General features: G+C 34.7%; 1 protein-coding gene across 1 annotated transcript in view; it reads left to right on the top strand.

Moving 5' to 3' along the window:
- Positions 1–18,748, top strand: part of SP4 (Sp4 transcription factor) — a 60,317-nt gene that overhangs the window by 22,139 nt on the left and 19,430 nt on the right. Inside the window, exon 4 of the mRNA XM_032483876.1 lies at positions 12,784–13,012. Coding sequence (XP_032339767.1) covers positions 12,784–13,012 — 229 coding nt within the window. The remainder of the gene's footprint in view (positions 1–12,783; positions 13,013–18,748) is intronic.

Here is an 18,748-nt window from a genome sequence, read left to right as displayed (position 1 = left end):
AAACAACAGATACAAAAGAGAGCTGGCATGTGCTTTACGTATTTAAGAAAGAATTGGTACATCATTTAAGTTAATGGAGACTTTGAGAGAAATGGTAGAAGTTGGCTATAGACTGCAAGTGCGTATATTTTTGGAGGTATAGAGGAAGGGAAGTTTCATTTATAAAGTGGTGTTTTAGTTTTATTATATAGGAGAAACAGGAAAGCCAGTTTTAGGACTGTAGAGTTAATTCAGATATCAGTGATGGAAAATCTGAACTTGGGTGTAAAGTGTGTTTCAGGAAGATGTTAAGACGATAAGATTTGATACATGAATTTAGAAGGGAAAGAGTGACTTAAAGGTAATTCTTAAGAGTTTGAGCCCAGATGACCATGAGAATGATTGCACCATGAAAAGAAATGATATTGAGAAAAAGAAAATGATGAACCTGAGTTCTGATACTTGTTAAGTTTGAGTTAATAATAAAACATTATTTTGGAGATGCCCCATTTGTATTTGGAGATTGGATCTGAGAAGAGGGATCAGAGTTGGCATTCTAGATTTGGAAGTCTTCTACATAGAGATGATGGTTGGAATTATGGCAGTATGTGAGATTAATGAGGGAGACAGTTTTGAGTTTGAAGTGCAAAAGAATGAGAACTAGCTTTAGGGTTACACTCGAATCTTTGGGAGATGAAAGGAGAAAGTTGAGTCAAGAAAAATGAGAGGAAGTCAGAACGATAGAAAGAGAACTGGATTCAAAAGCTAAGAGAAATCTCAGTGTTGAATGTTGAAAAGATGACTTGGAGAGTGAATGCTGAGAGAAGTTTATTGGAGTTTGTGTTTGAGTCATTTGGTAAGACCTGAGAACTGTGCTGTTTAATATGAAAGCCACTAGCCACATGTGACTATTTACGGTAGAACTGATGAAAATTACAAATTTCCTCTGTTGGACTACGCACATTTCAGTAGCTAATAGCCACATGTGTCTAGAGGCTGCCATATTGGACAGCCCTAATACAGACTATTTTCATTATTGTGGAAAGTTTTGTAGGACGGTACTTTATAAAGCTTAGGGAATGCTACAGCCTAAACTGAAAACATTTAAGTGGATGAGTGAGTAGTGAAAATATTGACCTAGCAAATACAGGATATACTTTGCAAAAGTTGGATGGAAACAGGACACTGTCTTGGGGGCTAGTAGAGGAAGGCTTTTTTTAAGACTGATTATGTTCATTCTTTTAGTAAATATTTATTGAGGTCCTATTAGTTGCTAAGTACTGTGCTAGGTTTAGATACCACCATGCTAGAGAAGACATTTAAAAGTATATAAATATATAATTGGAGCAGGGATGTTGGGGATTAGAAATTAGTTATGATGTAGTGTGATAATGCTTTAAATAGAAGGACCCATCTTCTATGGGTACATGAAAGTACAGTTGTCCCGCCCTCCTTATCTGCATGTGTCACATCTGTGGGTTCAACCAAGTGCAGAACTCAAACATAGCACACACAGACACTTCTGCAGCTGATTAAATCCACATTTGGTTGAATCTCTGGATGCGGAACCTAGGGATTTGGGGGGCCAACTGTGAAACTTGAGCATTGGCAGATTTTGGTAAACACAGCAGGTCCTGGAACCAATCCTCTGCCCATACTGTACTGTATAATCACATGAGGAAATTTGCAAAGAAGATTTCTCAAGGAGGTGTGATACAGGATAGCTCAGGTAGGATGACACAAATTAGCCAGGTTGGCAGAGAAAGAATATTCCAGGCAAAAGGTCAGAGTCACAAAATAGCATGATGTGATCAGAGAACTACAGATAGTTTCCTGAGTTCAGATCAGGAGTTTATGTGCTATAGTCATGGTGGCAATGCCAGGTCATAGAGATACGTCTCTTGCCATGACAAGGAATTTACGCAGTATCCTGAAGGCTATGGGGGCCCTTCGAGGGACCTTAAGAAGTGCAATATCATGGTCAGATTAACATTTTAGGTTGCATAATGTGGACATGGATGAGAGGGGGCTTGAAACTAGATTGTTTCAAGGAAAGTAGTTCAGTAGGAACATAGAATTAATGGAGAGAGAAAGACTGGAAAGAAAACTGAACATGTTTTCTGAGGCAGTAGCAGGAGATGAAATCAGATTCTTTTCTGAGGTGTTTCTGAGGAGAATTACCATTCGATGTGGCAGAAGTTCAGAGAGGCAGGGTATTAGTGAGGGATGCCAGACGAAGTCAGAAAAGATTGCTGTATTGAGAATGTGTCCAGTCAGATAACTGGAGAACAAGGTGAGGATGAGGACAAAGTTCAAGTTTTGGGAGTGAGAATGGCAGAAGGTTAAGTGACTGCTCAGAGAAGAGGCACATGGAGCTTGACTTCTTAGAGGTGGAGCAGTTCTGACTGATGACAGAGTTGGAGTTGGGATTCTGCTTGGAGGTGACATCTTGAGCATGGAACTGATTTTCCTTTCCAAACCTGCTTCTCTCCTGGGTTCCTTTAGTCCCAGTTAATGGGCTCATTCTCCTCCTTGTGACCCAGACGAGAATTCTTAGAGACTGACTTCATCTTCATAACAGTGATTTTAACCAGAGTTTGTAGTTTTATGCCTGGACCCTGATTCAGGTCTTGATTTTACCACTTAAATCTTTTATCAGGTGCTTCTCAAGATACGAGCATCCTCATCTGTAAAATGGCAATAGTCATGTTACTTTAGTGGCATAATATATATAAGGTGCTTTGCACAGTGCTTAGAACACAGAAGAGTTTTCACTAAGTTCTAGCAATCATTTTTTATTATAATTTTTTTTCTTATATTGAGTTCTTCCTTTCTGTTGTCATTGTTTGTTCCAGGGCCTCATCATCTAGAAGGTAAAATAGCTTCTTAGCTGGCTTCTCTGCCTCTAACTTTTCTGTCACATACTTGACATTCCAGTTTTCTTAAAACCCAGATTTGATTATGCACTCCTTTTCCCTTCCTCAGGGCCTTCCTTCATAGGTTTCCAACTGCAGACTTTTCAAGTTCAACTTTAAAGTTCAAGTAAAACTTTATTACATTTCATTTTCAAGAAGTATGAGAGCCTATTGTGGGATAAAGTTTGTGATTGCTATCCTGTCAGTTCAGGACTACCTATAGTGACTCTGTTTACCTCTGAAGAACTGAAACAAGCTTTAAATATTTAAAAACTATTAAAATGCTCTGTAGAAGTAGTCAGGTTTTACTTTTATTTTTTTTCACCCCCCTCTTAAAGTATGTATGGTTCAATTAAAAAATAAATGAAGGAAAATAAGAAGTTTTTGAAAAATAGTGCAATTCTGTTTAAAGGAAATACTCAGATCCTTCTGGGATCAATTGTTTGCCTACTGGGCAGGGGTGCTACAATGTAAACTTTTCCCTAGACAGACAGAGTTGAGAAGAGTTGCCCCTTAATCTGGATAAAGGCTAGAATAAATAGAAATAACTAGGAGCTGAAGAGAAATGTGTGTCTTTGTTTTGACTGAGCATTTTCCCCCAACTCCTTTATTCATTTGTGTATTCCTGACCCATGGGAGGCTCTCAATAAATGATTACTATGGTAAATAGAACTGAATATATGAACTGGAGCCACTCTGTACATTAGATTATTTGTCAGCCTTCTAAATTAGGAGGAGGAAAAATACATACAAATTGAGTCCTTTTATTTGTGTGCCAGTTATTAATTTGTAACCCTGAGAACTGCCTAATAATATTCTATAACCAAATAATTTTGGAGGAAAATGTGAACTTCTATTATAGACTAATAGGAGATACTTTCATCATTAGAAAGTCATTATTCCAGTGGTAGAGTGTAGGAACAGTACTTCTGCAAGTTAAGCATAAGAAAATAGACAAGCTTTTCAGCGGAACATGGGCTCTGGAAAATGAGTGGGACACACTTAAATACTTAAACTTATTTAAGAGCCAGTGCCGTATTTTTTAAACTAAGCATTTGTGGAGATGTTAACTTCTTCATGACACTAGAATATTGCCAGTCTCTAGGGCATTAATTTGAAGGTCTCTACCAATGTTTTTCCAAAGTTCTTAACTACAGGCACATTTAATCATTATGATTCAATGTGTATTTTGTGTGTTTTTGCATAATTTGCAAACTATATTTGCTTATTAAGCTCTGAAAGTTGTCACCCTGCTTTTAAGTTTTATCAAATTATACTTAAGATTTATCAAATTATAACCACCTCAGACCATATCAATACAGTGGGTTTTGAGCAGACTTAGCTATGAGCTTTTAGCCATTTCCATGGCCAAACTTTGCCAGTGTGTGTAGGTGGGTTTTTGTTTGTTTTTTAATACTTCTGTGTTTATGTCTTACTCATGTTGTGCTGAAAGGCATTGATCTCCAAAACAGAAAGAAGAAAATGTTAGAGTTTATCTTTCTAATCAAACAATTTAAAATATCTACTTCTTTTGTATGTTTTATAATATATGCATTGGTATGCATTTATTTTGTATGTATGAATTATAAATATATTGGGTTGTGAAGTCAAAGTATTTTTACTGATAGGGTTATATAGTAAAGAAAATCAGTATTCTCTCAATTCTGCTTAGATGTCCCTCCTAAGAGTAGTCATTCTGTAGGAATGGGTTAGTTCTTCCTCACACTTTGTTGATTTTGGGTATTAGATCATTCATGAAGTTCAGGGTACATTTTTTTTAAATGTTGCCCAAATCTGCTCTTTATGGTACACATCTGCTTTTCATGAATAATGACATCCCCTTTGGGACTTAAAGCAGAGGGAAAAACTTAATTCACCTACTATGCCTCATCAATAGCAGGTCCTAAGTGATTGGAGTTGCCTTTCCTTCCTAGTTCAAGGAGATTCAAAAGAGCAACACCTTTAAGCATCAGAACTGGTAGGTAGGCTTTACTTGTGTATACCGCTGAGATAGCTGCTTTTGAAATGCAGTCTAGTGTCTGCTAAGCATTGTGGAATTTCTGATCCATTTTAAGAGATGTTTAGCCTGTAAACCAAACTTGACCTAGTTGTGTGTGTATGTGTGTGTGTTTTGTTTTCAATAAATGGTAATGAAAACCCGAATTTTAAATTGATACATGGTTTTGGTCAAAGTAGTTTTCCGATCTAATCTGAGTAAAGGTCATGTTACAACACTGATAAAATCATGTTCGTAAGGTAATATGGAGGATAAAATGATGGACCTTCTCCAGGTCTTGTTTAGAAATTATGAATAGAACTTACACACTCAGTTCCATTGGTTGTTTGGCACTTTAGTATCTAAAATGTGACCTTAAACCCATTAATTTCCTGCTTAAAACCATTTATAACTCTGTTGCCTCCAAAGCCCAAATAACATTCCTGGTTCCCAGGGAGATACCATAGCTAAACTGGACAAGAGCACAGGGCTCTAGATTCAGGCTGAACTAGGTTCACATCTTGGCTTTATAGCTTGATAGCAGCTATGTAACACTGAGAGGGTATTAGTGTAAGTGTAAGTGCAAAGTAGTTGATTTTAGTTCTGGCCATTTAATAAATTCAGTAAATGTAGGTGATTATTATATGGAAGCTATTCTCTGGATTAGAGAAAGGAGAGATGGGCATGATTCTTTAACAAGGACCCATCCCTACCCCTACCCCTACCCCAGAAAGTCAGTTCTTTAAGGAATTGAATAAGGCTCTTCTTGACATATCCCTCCAACACTATCTTTAGCCCCTCACTTCCTTGAACTTTAATCTCCAGCAATAATCTGTCTCACATACGCCTTCAAATGTACCTGTCTCATTGCTTTCCTGTTTAGTGGTTTCATCTCCTCCATGAAACTTTCATTGTTTCTCCTTGACAGTAAGTCACTTTCCTCTGTACTACGTCAGCATTATGTATGTTTTTGTTGTTGCACATATTATAATTATTTGTCTGAACTTGTCTTCTCCACAGGTCAGACTTTTATTTATCTCTATTTCTCCAGAAGTGGTAAGCAGGTAGCAGGTACTCAGGAAATGTTTGTTGAATGAGTAAGTCTCACTTGAACACTAGGTTCTCATCCAAAGATCTGAAACTTAAAGAAATCTGAATGACTGTTACTAAGTATTTGTACTTAGTAAATTATGCACTTTCAGATGTACTAGAGTTAACATTCCTCTTGAGTGTTTGTCATATTCCAGACATTGTGCTAAATGTTACGTGCATTATTTCAATTAATTCTTGCCACTCAGAGGAAAAAACTGTAGATTTAGAACTCAAAGACAGATCTGCCTTGCTCCAAAGATCTATTTAATCTATAGATACTACTAAACTATTTTATTGTGTCTACTCAGGAATTCAGCATAAGGTTATAGATTGTACATGACCCATGGTAGGCAAATAGTCCTGGAAATCATTGGCTAATATAGTTCACCCTAATTTAGTCAGTGCAGAGAGGACTCAGTTATTTCTTAATATTCTCAGGTTATAGTTTTGCAGAAAAACGCATAGTTAAAAGCTTGTGAATAAGATAAAGAAGTATTTTGTAATTTATAAGCATAATTTTCAAACTCAAGGTATTATTCTTTTTACTACCACTGTACTATGGAACTTAGCCAAGTCATGTATCTGTCAAAGCTGTCAAAGTCTATTCTCTAACGTATGTTACTCTCTTTATAAAGGCTTTAATTCAGAGTCATGTAGTTGTTTTTCTTTTTTGAGACACATGTGGTTTATAGTTTTTCCAGGTATACAAATGTACCATGTTTTAATATTTCATATATTTGATTTTGATTCTGGTTGTTTATACTGGTATGAATAAATGAGAGCCATGAAAACTAGTTATTTGAAAGCTCAGTTTAAGTAAGATTTCTTAACCTCAGAACTATTGACATTTTAGGCCAGATAACTCTTTGTTGTGGGGGCCTGTCCTGTGTACTGTAAGATGTTTAGCAGCATCCCTGGTCTCTGTCCACTAGATATGTGTACTATCTTCTAAGTTGTGACAACCAAAACTGTCTTCAGACATTGCTAAATATCCCCTGAAATGCAAAAATACCTCTAGTTGAGAACCATTAGTTCAAAGAGACTAAGAACCAACAAAAGTAGAATTTTTCTTTTCTAGCTAACTTTTTTTAAAAAATAGCTTTACTGAAGTGTGAGTCATTTACCATACAATACAGCCATTTAAAATTTACATTCAGTGGCTTTTAGTATATTTGCAGAATTGTACATCCATTACCATGATCTAATTTTAGGACATTTCATAACCTCATAAATCCCAGACACATTAGCAGTCGCTTCCCATTTCTTCTCACCTTCCCTCCAGCCCTAGACATACCTGATTATCTTTTTATGTTTAGGTATATACAGCCTTCTTGCCTGTTTTAAGTCAGATTATAAAGCAACCAAATCCTGTTTCAGAGTATAGTAATTGAAAATTACTTACAATGTAAGGAGACATATATTCTTTCCTGTGTATACCTTCAGAGGCCTTTATTTGTTTAGACAGATTCCATGTTTCATCTGTAGAAGAACTAAATAAACCTAAATAGGCTGATTTAAGAATCATTTTAATATTATTTAGAACAGTAAGAGGTCCCTCTAGCCCTCCATGGCAAGTTTTATGTTACAGAAATCAGCAGTTCTTGTTTTTCCTTACCAATTCTAGTAAATAACCTTATATCCTAGGCTGTATATAAAAAACACAATTATGAAACATATAACTAAAATAGTATTTTGAACCTGCTGCTTCACTATAGGTCATAATTTTTAGTGAATTGGTAGTTGGGTTGATTTTTTTTTTTAACAGATAAATAGTTGGTTTGTTTTGTTTTTCAAATGTATGGGTCTGTTTTACTTACACAGTAATGTTACCTGTCACTCAGTATAGGAAAAAAAAAACTTGCAAATTATTGTTTTTCCATAAGAAGAAATAACAATTGGGGTATATTCTCTTATTTATTAAACAAAAATATTAACTGTCCTTACCTCAAAAAATTGGTGTGAAATCCTGAAAGAATCAAATCACTAACAGTCTAAGGGAATGGACGATAAGGTTGTATCTTCATCTTTTTTTTATTTCTGCTTTCCCCCTTGTGTTCCTGTTGTGTTTAAATGTTATGAAGGTGTCAGACTTTTTAAAAATGTCATTTATAGCTGAATTTACAGTTGACCAAGCCATATTTCCTTTGGTTATAAAATGTATGGTTAAAACTTACACATCATATAAAATATTTTAAAGAAGTCCTTAATAAATAGAGCTACACAAAAGAAAAGACCTGAGCCCCAGTAGATAAATGTTGAAGGACATTAACACACAATTCAGAAAGAGTATTCAAATAGCCCATATATATTTGAAAAACATGTTCAATTACATTAGAAATCAAATAAATGCAGATAAAAGCAATGATGAACTACCAGGTCTGTAAATTACCAGCATTTTTTTTTCTTTTAAAATTAGTCTTTAAAATGCTAGTAATACATGAAGACATTTTCCTTGTTAAAAAAAAATAGGTGCAGCTAGTACAAGTAAGGCTAAAGCTCCTGCTGACTACACTCCAATCTCAGACCCCCCTTTTAGAAGTAAGCACTCTTAATCAGTTTGCCATATGTCCTTTCAGACTTTTTTTCCCGATTTGTTACATGTGAATATCACTGTAGGAAATACATAGTGCCTGTAGTATATATCATAATGTAAACATCAGTAACTTTGTCTCATTCAACCATGTTTTAGAGGTTTATTTGGTTAGTAGATAAAGATTTCTTTTGTTGCTTTCAACTATTAAAGAATAATCCTATTCTATAACTGTTATGCAGTTATGATTCTTCTGGGAACTATGTTAAGAATGAACTTATAGAGTAGGTCAGTGGTGGCAGGGAGACCAGTTAGGAAGGTATTGTAGTAATTAGGCAAAAGAAAGTGGTAACTTGGATTACCATTTTCGTGAGATGACCTGTGTGATTCCTGGACAAATCGCTTATGAAAAATCTTGGTGGAAATGTTCTCTGGCAGGTGACAAGAAGAGTATGGCACTCATAAGAGGTATTTGAGAATGTACAGATTTGGGAGATAACAGATAAATGTAGTAGTGGATGAGATAACCCGAGGAGCGAATGAGAAGTGAGAATTCTGGAGAGTAGCCTAAGGAAAGACATGTATGTGGGAGTGGTTAGAGGAGTAGGAGGAACAACAGTGGTGAGTAGCATCAGAGAAGCACAAGGAGGAGCGCGTTTCAAAAGCAGGATGGGATTGGCAGCTCCAGGTGCTCCAGAGAGGTGAAATAAGATCAAAGGGAAGAGTGTCTTTGGGTTTACCATCAACGAAATTGTTAGCTCTGTCATCATTTTAGCAGAGTGATGGATTGGACACTTAATTTCAGTAGTTTAAGGAGAGAATGGGAAATGAGTAGTAAAGGCAACCAGTGTAAATAACTCTTTTAAGAACATGATGTCAGTTTAGAGTTAAGTGCTAATAGGGAAGCTAACAGAGGGGAAGGATTTCTAAGAATGTGGGGAATTAGCTCTGACAGTCAAGTTTTAAGGACAGAGTGGTCAGTGGTGTAACATGCAGCAGTACGGTCTCATTAATGTGCATTGAAAAAATGTACATTGTATTTGGCCATAAGGAGGAAATCTGTGAGTCAGGAGCTGAGTCCTTGTGGTGGAGTCCTCTGACTACTAGGCCTTGGTCAATGGAGAACAAATGAAATTATTGAACATGGAAGTGATATGATCAGAACAGTGTTTAAAAAAAATTTTTTTTTAATCTGGTAGCAGTTTGGAAGATAAGATAGAAGAGATAGGTCCCATTTAGGATAGTGTAGAGCACAAAGTAATGGACCTGGACCAGGGTGGTGGTCCTGGCAACAGAAAGATAAGGTAGATGCAAAAGCTACTATGCTATTATGTACCTTTTATGTAATCAAATAGCAATCAAATGGGTTTAATTAATGGATAAAGGAGAAGTAACCTGAATGTTGATTTCTTTAAGGTTTTGAGTGTGGTAATAAGGAGAATGGTAGTAGAATTTACTGAAACAAATACTAGTAGAAGCAAGATTTGAAAATGAATTCATTTTTAAACTTTCCTTTATTAAGCTTATGTTATGGAGTAGCTACCATGTGTTGGGCTCTGTTCCACATCTGGAAATACAGCAGTGAACATAACAGGCAAGATCTCTGTTCTCTTGGCACTTAACATTCAGAAGTGAGGCAAAGACAGAAATAATAAAAGAACAAGATAATTCAAGGCAAGTAAGACAAAACTTGGTGATAATACAGAAGCAAACTAAAGGGAACCATTTTAGATGATGTGGTCAGGAATGGCATTTCTGAAGAGGAGAGATTTGAACTGAGATCAGATTATTACTAAAGAGTCAGCTGTGCAAAGATCTGAGTGCACATGCATCGTTGCCCAGACTAGAGAGTGTGTGCAAAGATACTAAGATGGGAATGAGCTTGATTTGTTTGAGAGCCACAAAAACCCAGTGTGTTAGGAGCAGAGTGAGCAAGGGAGAGACTAATACATGATGAGGTAGGTCTGAGATAGGTGGAGTTAAACTTGAGCAGGGCATTGGAGGCCTTGGTAAGGAGTTTGGTGACTTGTACTTGATGGGTAGCAGTGGAAATGAAAGAAAAAGTAGTATTGAGCTATTGTTGAACTTTAACTGTCTGAGACATCTAGGTGAAGAAGTCAAGAGAGTTGTCAGGCTTAAATATGTAAGTTCAAATATGATTTGCTTTGTAGTATTCATTGAAATAACTTCTCAATTGTTTAGGTATTGAACAAATAAATGCACTCATGGAGGTTTGAGGAGCCTATCGAGGAAATGGTCAAGGGCTCTGAGGGTGAATGATCAGCCAGTGATCAGGGATCCCTCACAGTTCTTTGATATAATAAAGAATGTCTTAAATAAATATCATTGCAACCTGAAAGGAATGACCAACTGTTGTATAAAGAGTGGCTGGAAAAATTATGGCCAGAAATATTTCATGATTTCAGGGGATATAAAGAATACTTGCCAACTTAAAATCCCTGCATTTCCATAGGGACCGAGCTATAAAGACTTCGTGTAGGGCTGGTTTGGTTAGAACTCCCATTTCTAGAAATGCCTTTTTTTTGTTTGTTTTTTCCTCTGGTAAACAGGAAGTATGTATATCACTGTGTTTTTTCATATACAAGTAGTTTGAATAGTTGCTTAGCCAAGGTCATCCTTAAGGAGTCTGGTTTTACTGAACATGTAAAACTTACGTGTGTTCAAAAGCTACATTGAGGCATAATAATTATATTTTACATATTGCTTTACAGTTTACAAAGCCTTTACCCATTAGGAAATCAACTTTCTTCATAAACAACTCTTAAAAGTAGATAAGGGACAGGAATTTTAGGGAGGTCTGCATTAGTAGAGGGAGGAAACTGAGGCTCTCCAAGTGCGTAGTCATTGAATGAGAAATGAATTCACAACTTGTGACTTTACTTGCATTTCTTTACCTATCATACCATGTTAAAAATTTTCAAATATTTAAACTTAAGTGGAAGAACTAAAATATGTATCCTTACTAAAGCAGTGACAAAATATATTTTTTATTTGTATTAAATTATTGGTGCTACCAAAAGTTTCAGAGTGGTGTGAATACACAGAGGAGGTTAAGATTGACTTTGGCTGGCAGAGTTAGAGGCTTAATTTTGTTTCAGACATATATGCTATATTCTCATTTGCTAATTTGTATTGTCTTTTCTTAGTTGCTCTGCATGTTTAAAGTGCTGCATATGCAGCTTTGAAATAAACCATTTTATTTTATATCTAGTACTCACATGTTTGTTTCTGTATCCATATTTTATTCTTGTATTGCCAACCAACTCAGTGGAGATGAGTATTAATAATAGCTAACATGCAGTGATCAATTCTGAGCCAGGTTCTGGGATAAGGAGTTGGTAAAAATTAGCTTACTTAATCCTAACATCAACTCTGAGGTGGGAGCATTCCTTCTTTTCTGTCCGTTCACATACTTACTATTTTGAAAGAGAGAAAAATTATAAGGCATATTTAGGGTCACTCAGGATCAATTTAAGCCATGTAAATAGACATTTCTTGTCATATTATGTATTTATCAGATTTTTTCCCTAAGTACAAAAGTTGTTGGTTTATGTTCTGACCTGAGAGGTGAAATCTAAGCTATATAACGTGAATTAATAAAGTAATATCCTAAATGTCTGTTTTATGATTTTAGTGATAGTGTGTAATAATCATGCATGGTTTTTCATTTTTAAAAACTATTTAACTCAATGTGTATACTTAAAAAATGACTCATTAATAAAGAGATGTTTGCTTAAAGTATTTAGGAATAAGAAATGTCCATAAAACTTAATCCTTTTACTTTTCATTCCTGTGTTTTCATGGAGTGAATGAGATATGTTGCTCACTGTGGAAATGGTAATAATAATGCTCTGCATTTATATAGTATCTTTTATCTGAGGATCTCAAAGTGCTTTTCAAATAATATTTCATGAATCCTTACAGCACTTCAGTGAGATAGGTAGGTAGGTGGCAAGGATTATTAATCTTCATTTTACGAATGGAGAAATTAAGCCACAAGAGGGTTAAATGATTTATGTATAGTCCCACCAACCACTTACAGAGGCAGCCTGAGCTACTAAATTGAGAATATATTTTAAGAGGATTGGCATACTACAAACTGTTAACCCATTTGCTTCTGTACTTTACACAGATTGTCTGTTAGAACAAATGTGGTAGCTTTAAAATGTCCATATGGAAATTTTTTAAAATTGTTTCTTCAGGTATAGAAAACATTGTAATACTCTTTTTTACCCCTGTCTCATTTTTAGGTCAGCAGCAAGGACAAGATGGAGTAAAAGTCCAACAAGCTACGATAGCTCCTGTAACGGTAGCAGTTGGAGGGATTGCTAATGCAACGATAGGTGCTGTTAGTCCTGACCAACTCACACAAGTGCATTTGCAGCAAGGCCAGCAGGCTTCTGATCAAGAGGTGCAGCCTGGCAAGAGGCTTCGAAGAGTTGCCTGTTCCTGTCCTAATTGTAGGGAAGGAGAAGGAAGGTAAATGCTCTGTTGCCATCCAACTCAGTGGAGACTAGTAGTAATAATGGCTATCATGTAATGAAGGCACATGGAATAGTAGTTAAAACCAAGCGATTGGCTGAGGACTTTGATCATTAGAACATCACTAGTAAGCCCAAAAGTTAAGATACACTGTTGTTATGAGGGAGGTTAAATCAACCTGTTCTAGGAATGGGATTTCAGTTGCCCTGTACCTTGAACCTTATACTTTCTTTTAATGGTTTTTTTTCATTATTATGTAAAATTTTAAAATAACTCTATTGTTATAAAACTCACATACCACACAGTTTACTCATTTAAAGTGCACATTTCAGTGGGTTTTTTTTTTTAAATATAGTCACCATAGTCGTGCATCCATCACCACAGTCAATTTTAAAACATTTTTGTTCCCCCCAAAACAAACCTTGTGTTTTTTAGCCATTACTCCCTCATCCCTCCCAGCTCTGGGCAGCCACTAAACTAATTTCTATCTATAGATTTGCCTATTCTGGATATTTCATATAAATGGAATCACACAATATGTGGTTTTTTTGGTGACTTTCATTCACTTAGCATAATATTTTCAAGGTTTATCCAATATTATAGCATGTGTCAATACTTCATTCTTTTTAATGAACAAAATAATATTCCATTGTATCAAGTAGTATTTTACTTACCCATTCCATCAGTTGACGGACATTTGGAATTCTTCCACCTGTTGCTGCTGTAAATATTCTTATGCAAGTTTCTGTTTTTGATTTGCATCTCCTTGATGACTAATGATGTAGAGTATGTTTTCTAATGTGCTTATGGTTGGCCATTTGTATCTTCTTTAGAGAAATGTCTATTAAGATCTTTTACCCATTTTCATTAGATTATTTGTCTTTTATTATTGTATTATAATGCTGCTTTAAATATTCTAGATACAGGTCCCTTATCAGATACCTGATTTGAAATATTTTCTCCCAATCTGCAAGTTGTCTGTTCACTTTCTTAATAGTATCCTTTGAAGCACTAAAGTTTTTTATTTTGAAGTCCAGTCTTTTCTTTGGGTGCTTCTGCTTTTGGTGTCATTTCTAAGAATCCATTGCCAAATCTGAAGTCACAAAGATTGTCAGTTTTCTTGTTAGAGTTTTATGGTTTTTGCTCTTTTATGTCTTTGATCAACTTGGGGTTAATTTTTGTGTATGGTGTGAGGTAAGATTTTATTCAGTACCTTTTGTTGAAAAGTCCATCCCTTCCCCATTCATTGAATGGTTTTGGCACCCTTTTCAAAAATCAGTTGATCATAGACACATAAGTTAATTTCTGGGCTCTCAGTTCTGATCAGTATGTCTGTCTCTATGCCAGTACCTTACTGTCTTGATTACTTTGGCTTTGTAACTTTTGATGTTGGGGAGTATGAGTCTCCTGACTCACTCTACATGAGTTTGTGTCAGATGCTTTTCTGAATCTGTTGAGATGATCATGTAGTTTTGTGTTTTATTCTATCAGTATGGTGCATTACACTAATTAATTGTCAGGTGTTAAAGAACTTTTGTGTTCCTGGGATAGATACCATTTGGTCGTGCTATGTAATTGCTGGATTTGGTTTTCTACTATTTTGTTGAGGATTTTTGCATCTATCTTCATGAGAGATATTGGTCTGTAGTTTTGTTTTGTTTTGCTTTGTTTTGTTTTTCTTACACTGTCTTTGTCTGCTTTTGGTAAGGGTAATACTGGCCTCATAGAATGAGTTGGAAAGTCTTCCTTCCAGTTTTTTGGTTTTTTTTTTTTTTTGAAAGAGTTTGTGAAGAACTGGTGTTAATTTTTTAAATGTTTTGTAAACTATGAAGCTGTCTGGTCCTGGGCTTTTCTTGTGAGTATTTTTTTGACTACCAATTCAACCTCTTGTTTTGAGTTTTATATTGTTCTTGAGTCAGTTTTGGTACTTTGTATCTTTTTAGGTATTTGTTCATCTTATGTAAGTTATTTAACTCATTGGCATACAGTTATTCTGGGTATTCCTTTATAATCCTTTTATTTTCATATGGTTGGTATTGATGTCCCCACTTTCATTTCTGATTCTAGTAATTTGAGCCTTCTCTTTTTTTCTTGGTTAGTCTACCTAAAGGCTTGTTAGTTTTGTTGTCCTTTTCAAAGAATCAGCTCTTTTTGTTTCACTGATTTTTCTCTATTGTTTTTGTGTTCTCTATTTGATTAGTTTCTGCTCTGTATTATTTCTTTCTTCTGCTTGTTTTATTTTAGATTTAATTTTCTCTTTTTTTCATTGTCTTAAGATGGAAAGTTAGGTTATTGATTTAAGATCTTTTTTCTTCCAGTTTTATTGAGATGCAAATGATATAAATTCAAGGTGTACAGCATAATGATTTGACTTAACATACGTCATGAAATGATTATCACAAGTTTAGTGAACATCTATCATCTCATATGGATATAAAATTAAAAAAATAGAAAAAAATGTTTTCCTTGTGATGAGGACTCTTAGCATTAACTCTCCTAACAACTTTCATATTTAACATACTTCAGTGTTAATTATATTCATCATGTTGTACATTATATCCCTAGTACTTATTTATCCTGGAACTGGAATTTTGACTGCCTTTATTCATTTCTCCCTTCTCTGGTAACCACAGTCTGATCTCTTTTTGAGTTTGTTTATGAGGTATGATTGACCTATAGTACCACATGTTAGTTCCTGTTACACAGTATAGTGATTCAGTATTTCTATACATTTCAAAATGCTCATAGTAAGTCTAGTTATGATATGTCACTGTACAAAATTGTTACATGGTTATTGACTATATATATTCCCTATCCTGTACATTTCACTTCCTTGACTCATTTTTTAACTGGTAGTTTGTACCTCTCAATCTTTCTCACCTAATTCTTCCCTCTGCCTACACCCCTCTCCTCTGACAACTACCTTTGCTCTCTCTATATATAACTTTTTCTTTTTTATGTTCATTTATTTTGTTTTTTAGATTCCATATATAAGTGAAATCATGGTGTTTGTCTTTCTCTTTCTATTTCACTTAGCATAATACCCTCTAGGTTTATCCATGTTGTCACAAATGGCAAGATTTCATTCTTTTTGTGGCTGAATAATATTCCATTTGTGTGTGTGTGTGTGTGTGTGTGTGTGTGTGTACGTGTACGTACACGCGCGTGTGTGCATGTGTGCACTCCATCTATTGATAGGTATCTAGATTGCGTCCATATTTTGACTATAGTAAATAATGATGCAGTGAGCATAAGGGTGCATGTATCTTTTCAAAATAGTATTTTCATTTTCTTTGGATAAATACCCAGGAGTAGATTCCTGGGTCTTACGGTAGTTCTATTTAGTTTTTTAAGGAACCTCCATACTGTTTCCCATAATGGCTGCATCAATTTACATTCCCACAGCAGTGTACGAAGGTTCCCTTTTCGTCACATCCTTACGAACATTTATTGTCTTTTGGATAATATCTATTCTGACAGGTTTTTAAGGTAAGATCTTTTGAAATACAGGTGTTTACAGCTTTAAGCTTTCCTCTAAGCATTGCTTTATGTGCATGTATGCGATGTTTTAGTATTGTTGATATGTTGTGTCTTTATTTTCATTCATCTCAGAGTTTTTTTCCAGTTCCCCTTTTGATTTCTTCTTTGGCCCACTGATTATTTAGGAGTATATTGTTTAATTTCTAGATATTTGTGAATTTCCCAGTTTCCTCCTACAACTGATTTCTAGTTTTATTCCATTGTGGTTAAAAAAAACTTTGTGTTATTTCTGTCATTTTAAATTTACTAATATTTGTTTCACAGCCTAGCATATGATCTGTCCTAGAGAACACTGCGTGTGCACTTGAGAAGATTGCTGTTGTTGGGTAGAGTGTTCTATGGATGTCTCTTAGGTCTAGTTCATCTATAGTGTTATTCAAGTCTTCTGCTTCTTTGTTGATCTTCTGCCTAGTTTTATGAGAATGCCACTGAAGATAGAGAATTAAAATCTCCAGCTATTATCATTGTATTGTCTATTTCTTTGATTCTGTTAGTTTTTACTTCTGTTTTGGTACTCTGTTACTCCTGTTTAAGTGCATTAATGTTTGTAATTATTATACCTTCCTGATGGATTGACCCATATATTCTTGTCAGATTTCCCTCTCCATTTCTAATAACATCATTTGTTTTAAAGTTTATTTTGTCTAATATTAGTATAGTCATTCCAGCTTTCTTGTGTTTGTTGTTTGCATGATACCTTCTTTCATCTTTTTATTTTCAATTTCTTTGTATTTTTGTATCTTTGAATATAAAATGTATCACCTATAGACAGAGTATAGTTGGATCTTGTTTCATTTTAAATCTAATCTGACAAAAGTCTACCTTTTGATTGGTTTGTATAATCCATTGTCATTTGATGTTATTATCAATATAGTTGAATTTATTTCTACCATTTTACTTTGTTTACTATGTCTCATGCTTCTTTTTGTTCCCCATCCTTTCCTACTGCTTTCTTTTGAATTAAGTCAATATATTATTTTAATTTGTCATGTAGCATTTTAATTTTGTTAATAATTTTTTTCACCTTATGGAGTTATTTCTTTAGTGGTTGCCGTAGGCCTTATCATATGTATCTTAATTTATCATAATCAGTGTAAGACTTATAGTAACTTAATTCCAGTGAGTTATAGAAATGTTACCCCATATAGGTATGTTATCTTGTGCCCCTTTTAATGATATTATTGTTGAGTGTTATAAACCCAACAATACATTGTTATAATTATTACTTTATATGATTTTATGTCTTTTAAAGAAGTGAGAAAAGGTGAACAAGTATATATTAGCTTTTGCTATGTTAACTTTATCACTTATGGTTTTCTATATTTATTCCCATCGATTTGAATTCCCATCTAGGGTCATTTCCTTAGCTCCATACGGCTTTGCTCTTACCCACCTCCTATGTGCTGTTCTAGGCAAATAAATTACATATGTTGTACTTCTATAATGTTTAGGCTTAACAATACATTTTATACATATTGTTTTATAAAGTTGCTTTTTAAATTAGTTAAGAAGAAATATATACTTATGTTGTCCTTTATAATTAAAAAATTACTTTTGCTGGTGCTCTTGATTGTTTCTTTGTATGTGTTTGAATTACTTTCTGGTTTCACTTGCCCTCAGCTTAAAGAACTTCCTTTAGTATTTCTTACAAACCAAATCTAGTCTCCACACATTTTCTTAGTTTTTGTTTATCTGAGAATATCTTTATTTTATCTTCATTTTTGAAAGATAACTTTGCTGGGTATAGAATTCTTGTTTGAGTTTTTTCCTTTGAGTACTTTGAATATGTTTTCTCACTGCCTTCTGACCTCCATTGTTTATACTGAGAAGTCAGCATTTAATACTACTGGGGTTCTCTTGTAAGTGATGAGTCCTTTTTTTCTTGCTGCTTTCAAGATTTTGTCCTTGTCTTTGGGTTACAGGATTTTTAGTGTAAAGTGTCTATTTGTGGATCTCTATATTTATCCTACTTGGAGTTTGTTGAGCTTCCTGAAAGTATAGATTAATGTTTAATGTAATAAGTTTTCAGCTATTTTATCTTTGAATATTTCTTCTGCTTCGTCCCCCACCCCCTTTTCCTCCTGTCTCTTCTCCTCCTGGTTTTTTTTATTCATATGTTGACATCCCATGTTTGTCTGACATTCTGTTTATTCTTCTTCGTTCTGTTTCTTGTCTGGTTTTTGGATTGCATAA

This window comes from Camelus ferus, chromosome 7, assembly GCF_009834535.1.
Source record: "Camelus ferus isolate YT-003-E chromosome 7, BCGSAC_Cfer_1.0, whole genome shotgun sequence".
In the NCBI taxonomy this organism is placed as follows: Eukaryota; Metazoa; Chordata; class Mammalia; order Artiodactyla; family Camelidae; genus Camelus; species Camelus ferus.
The sequence above is the reverse complement of the archived record's forward strand: the minus strand, read 5'-3'. Positions and strand labels throughout refer to the sequence as shown.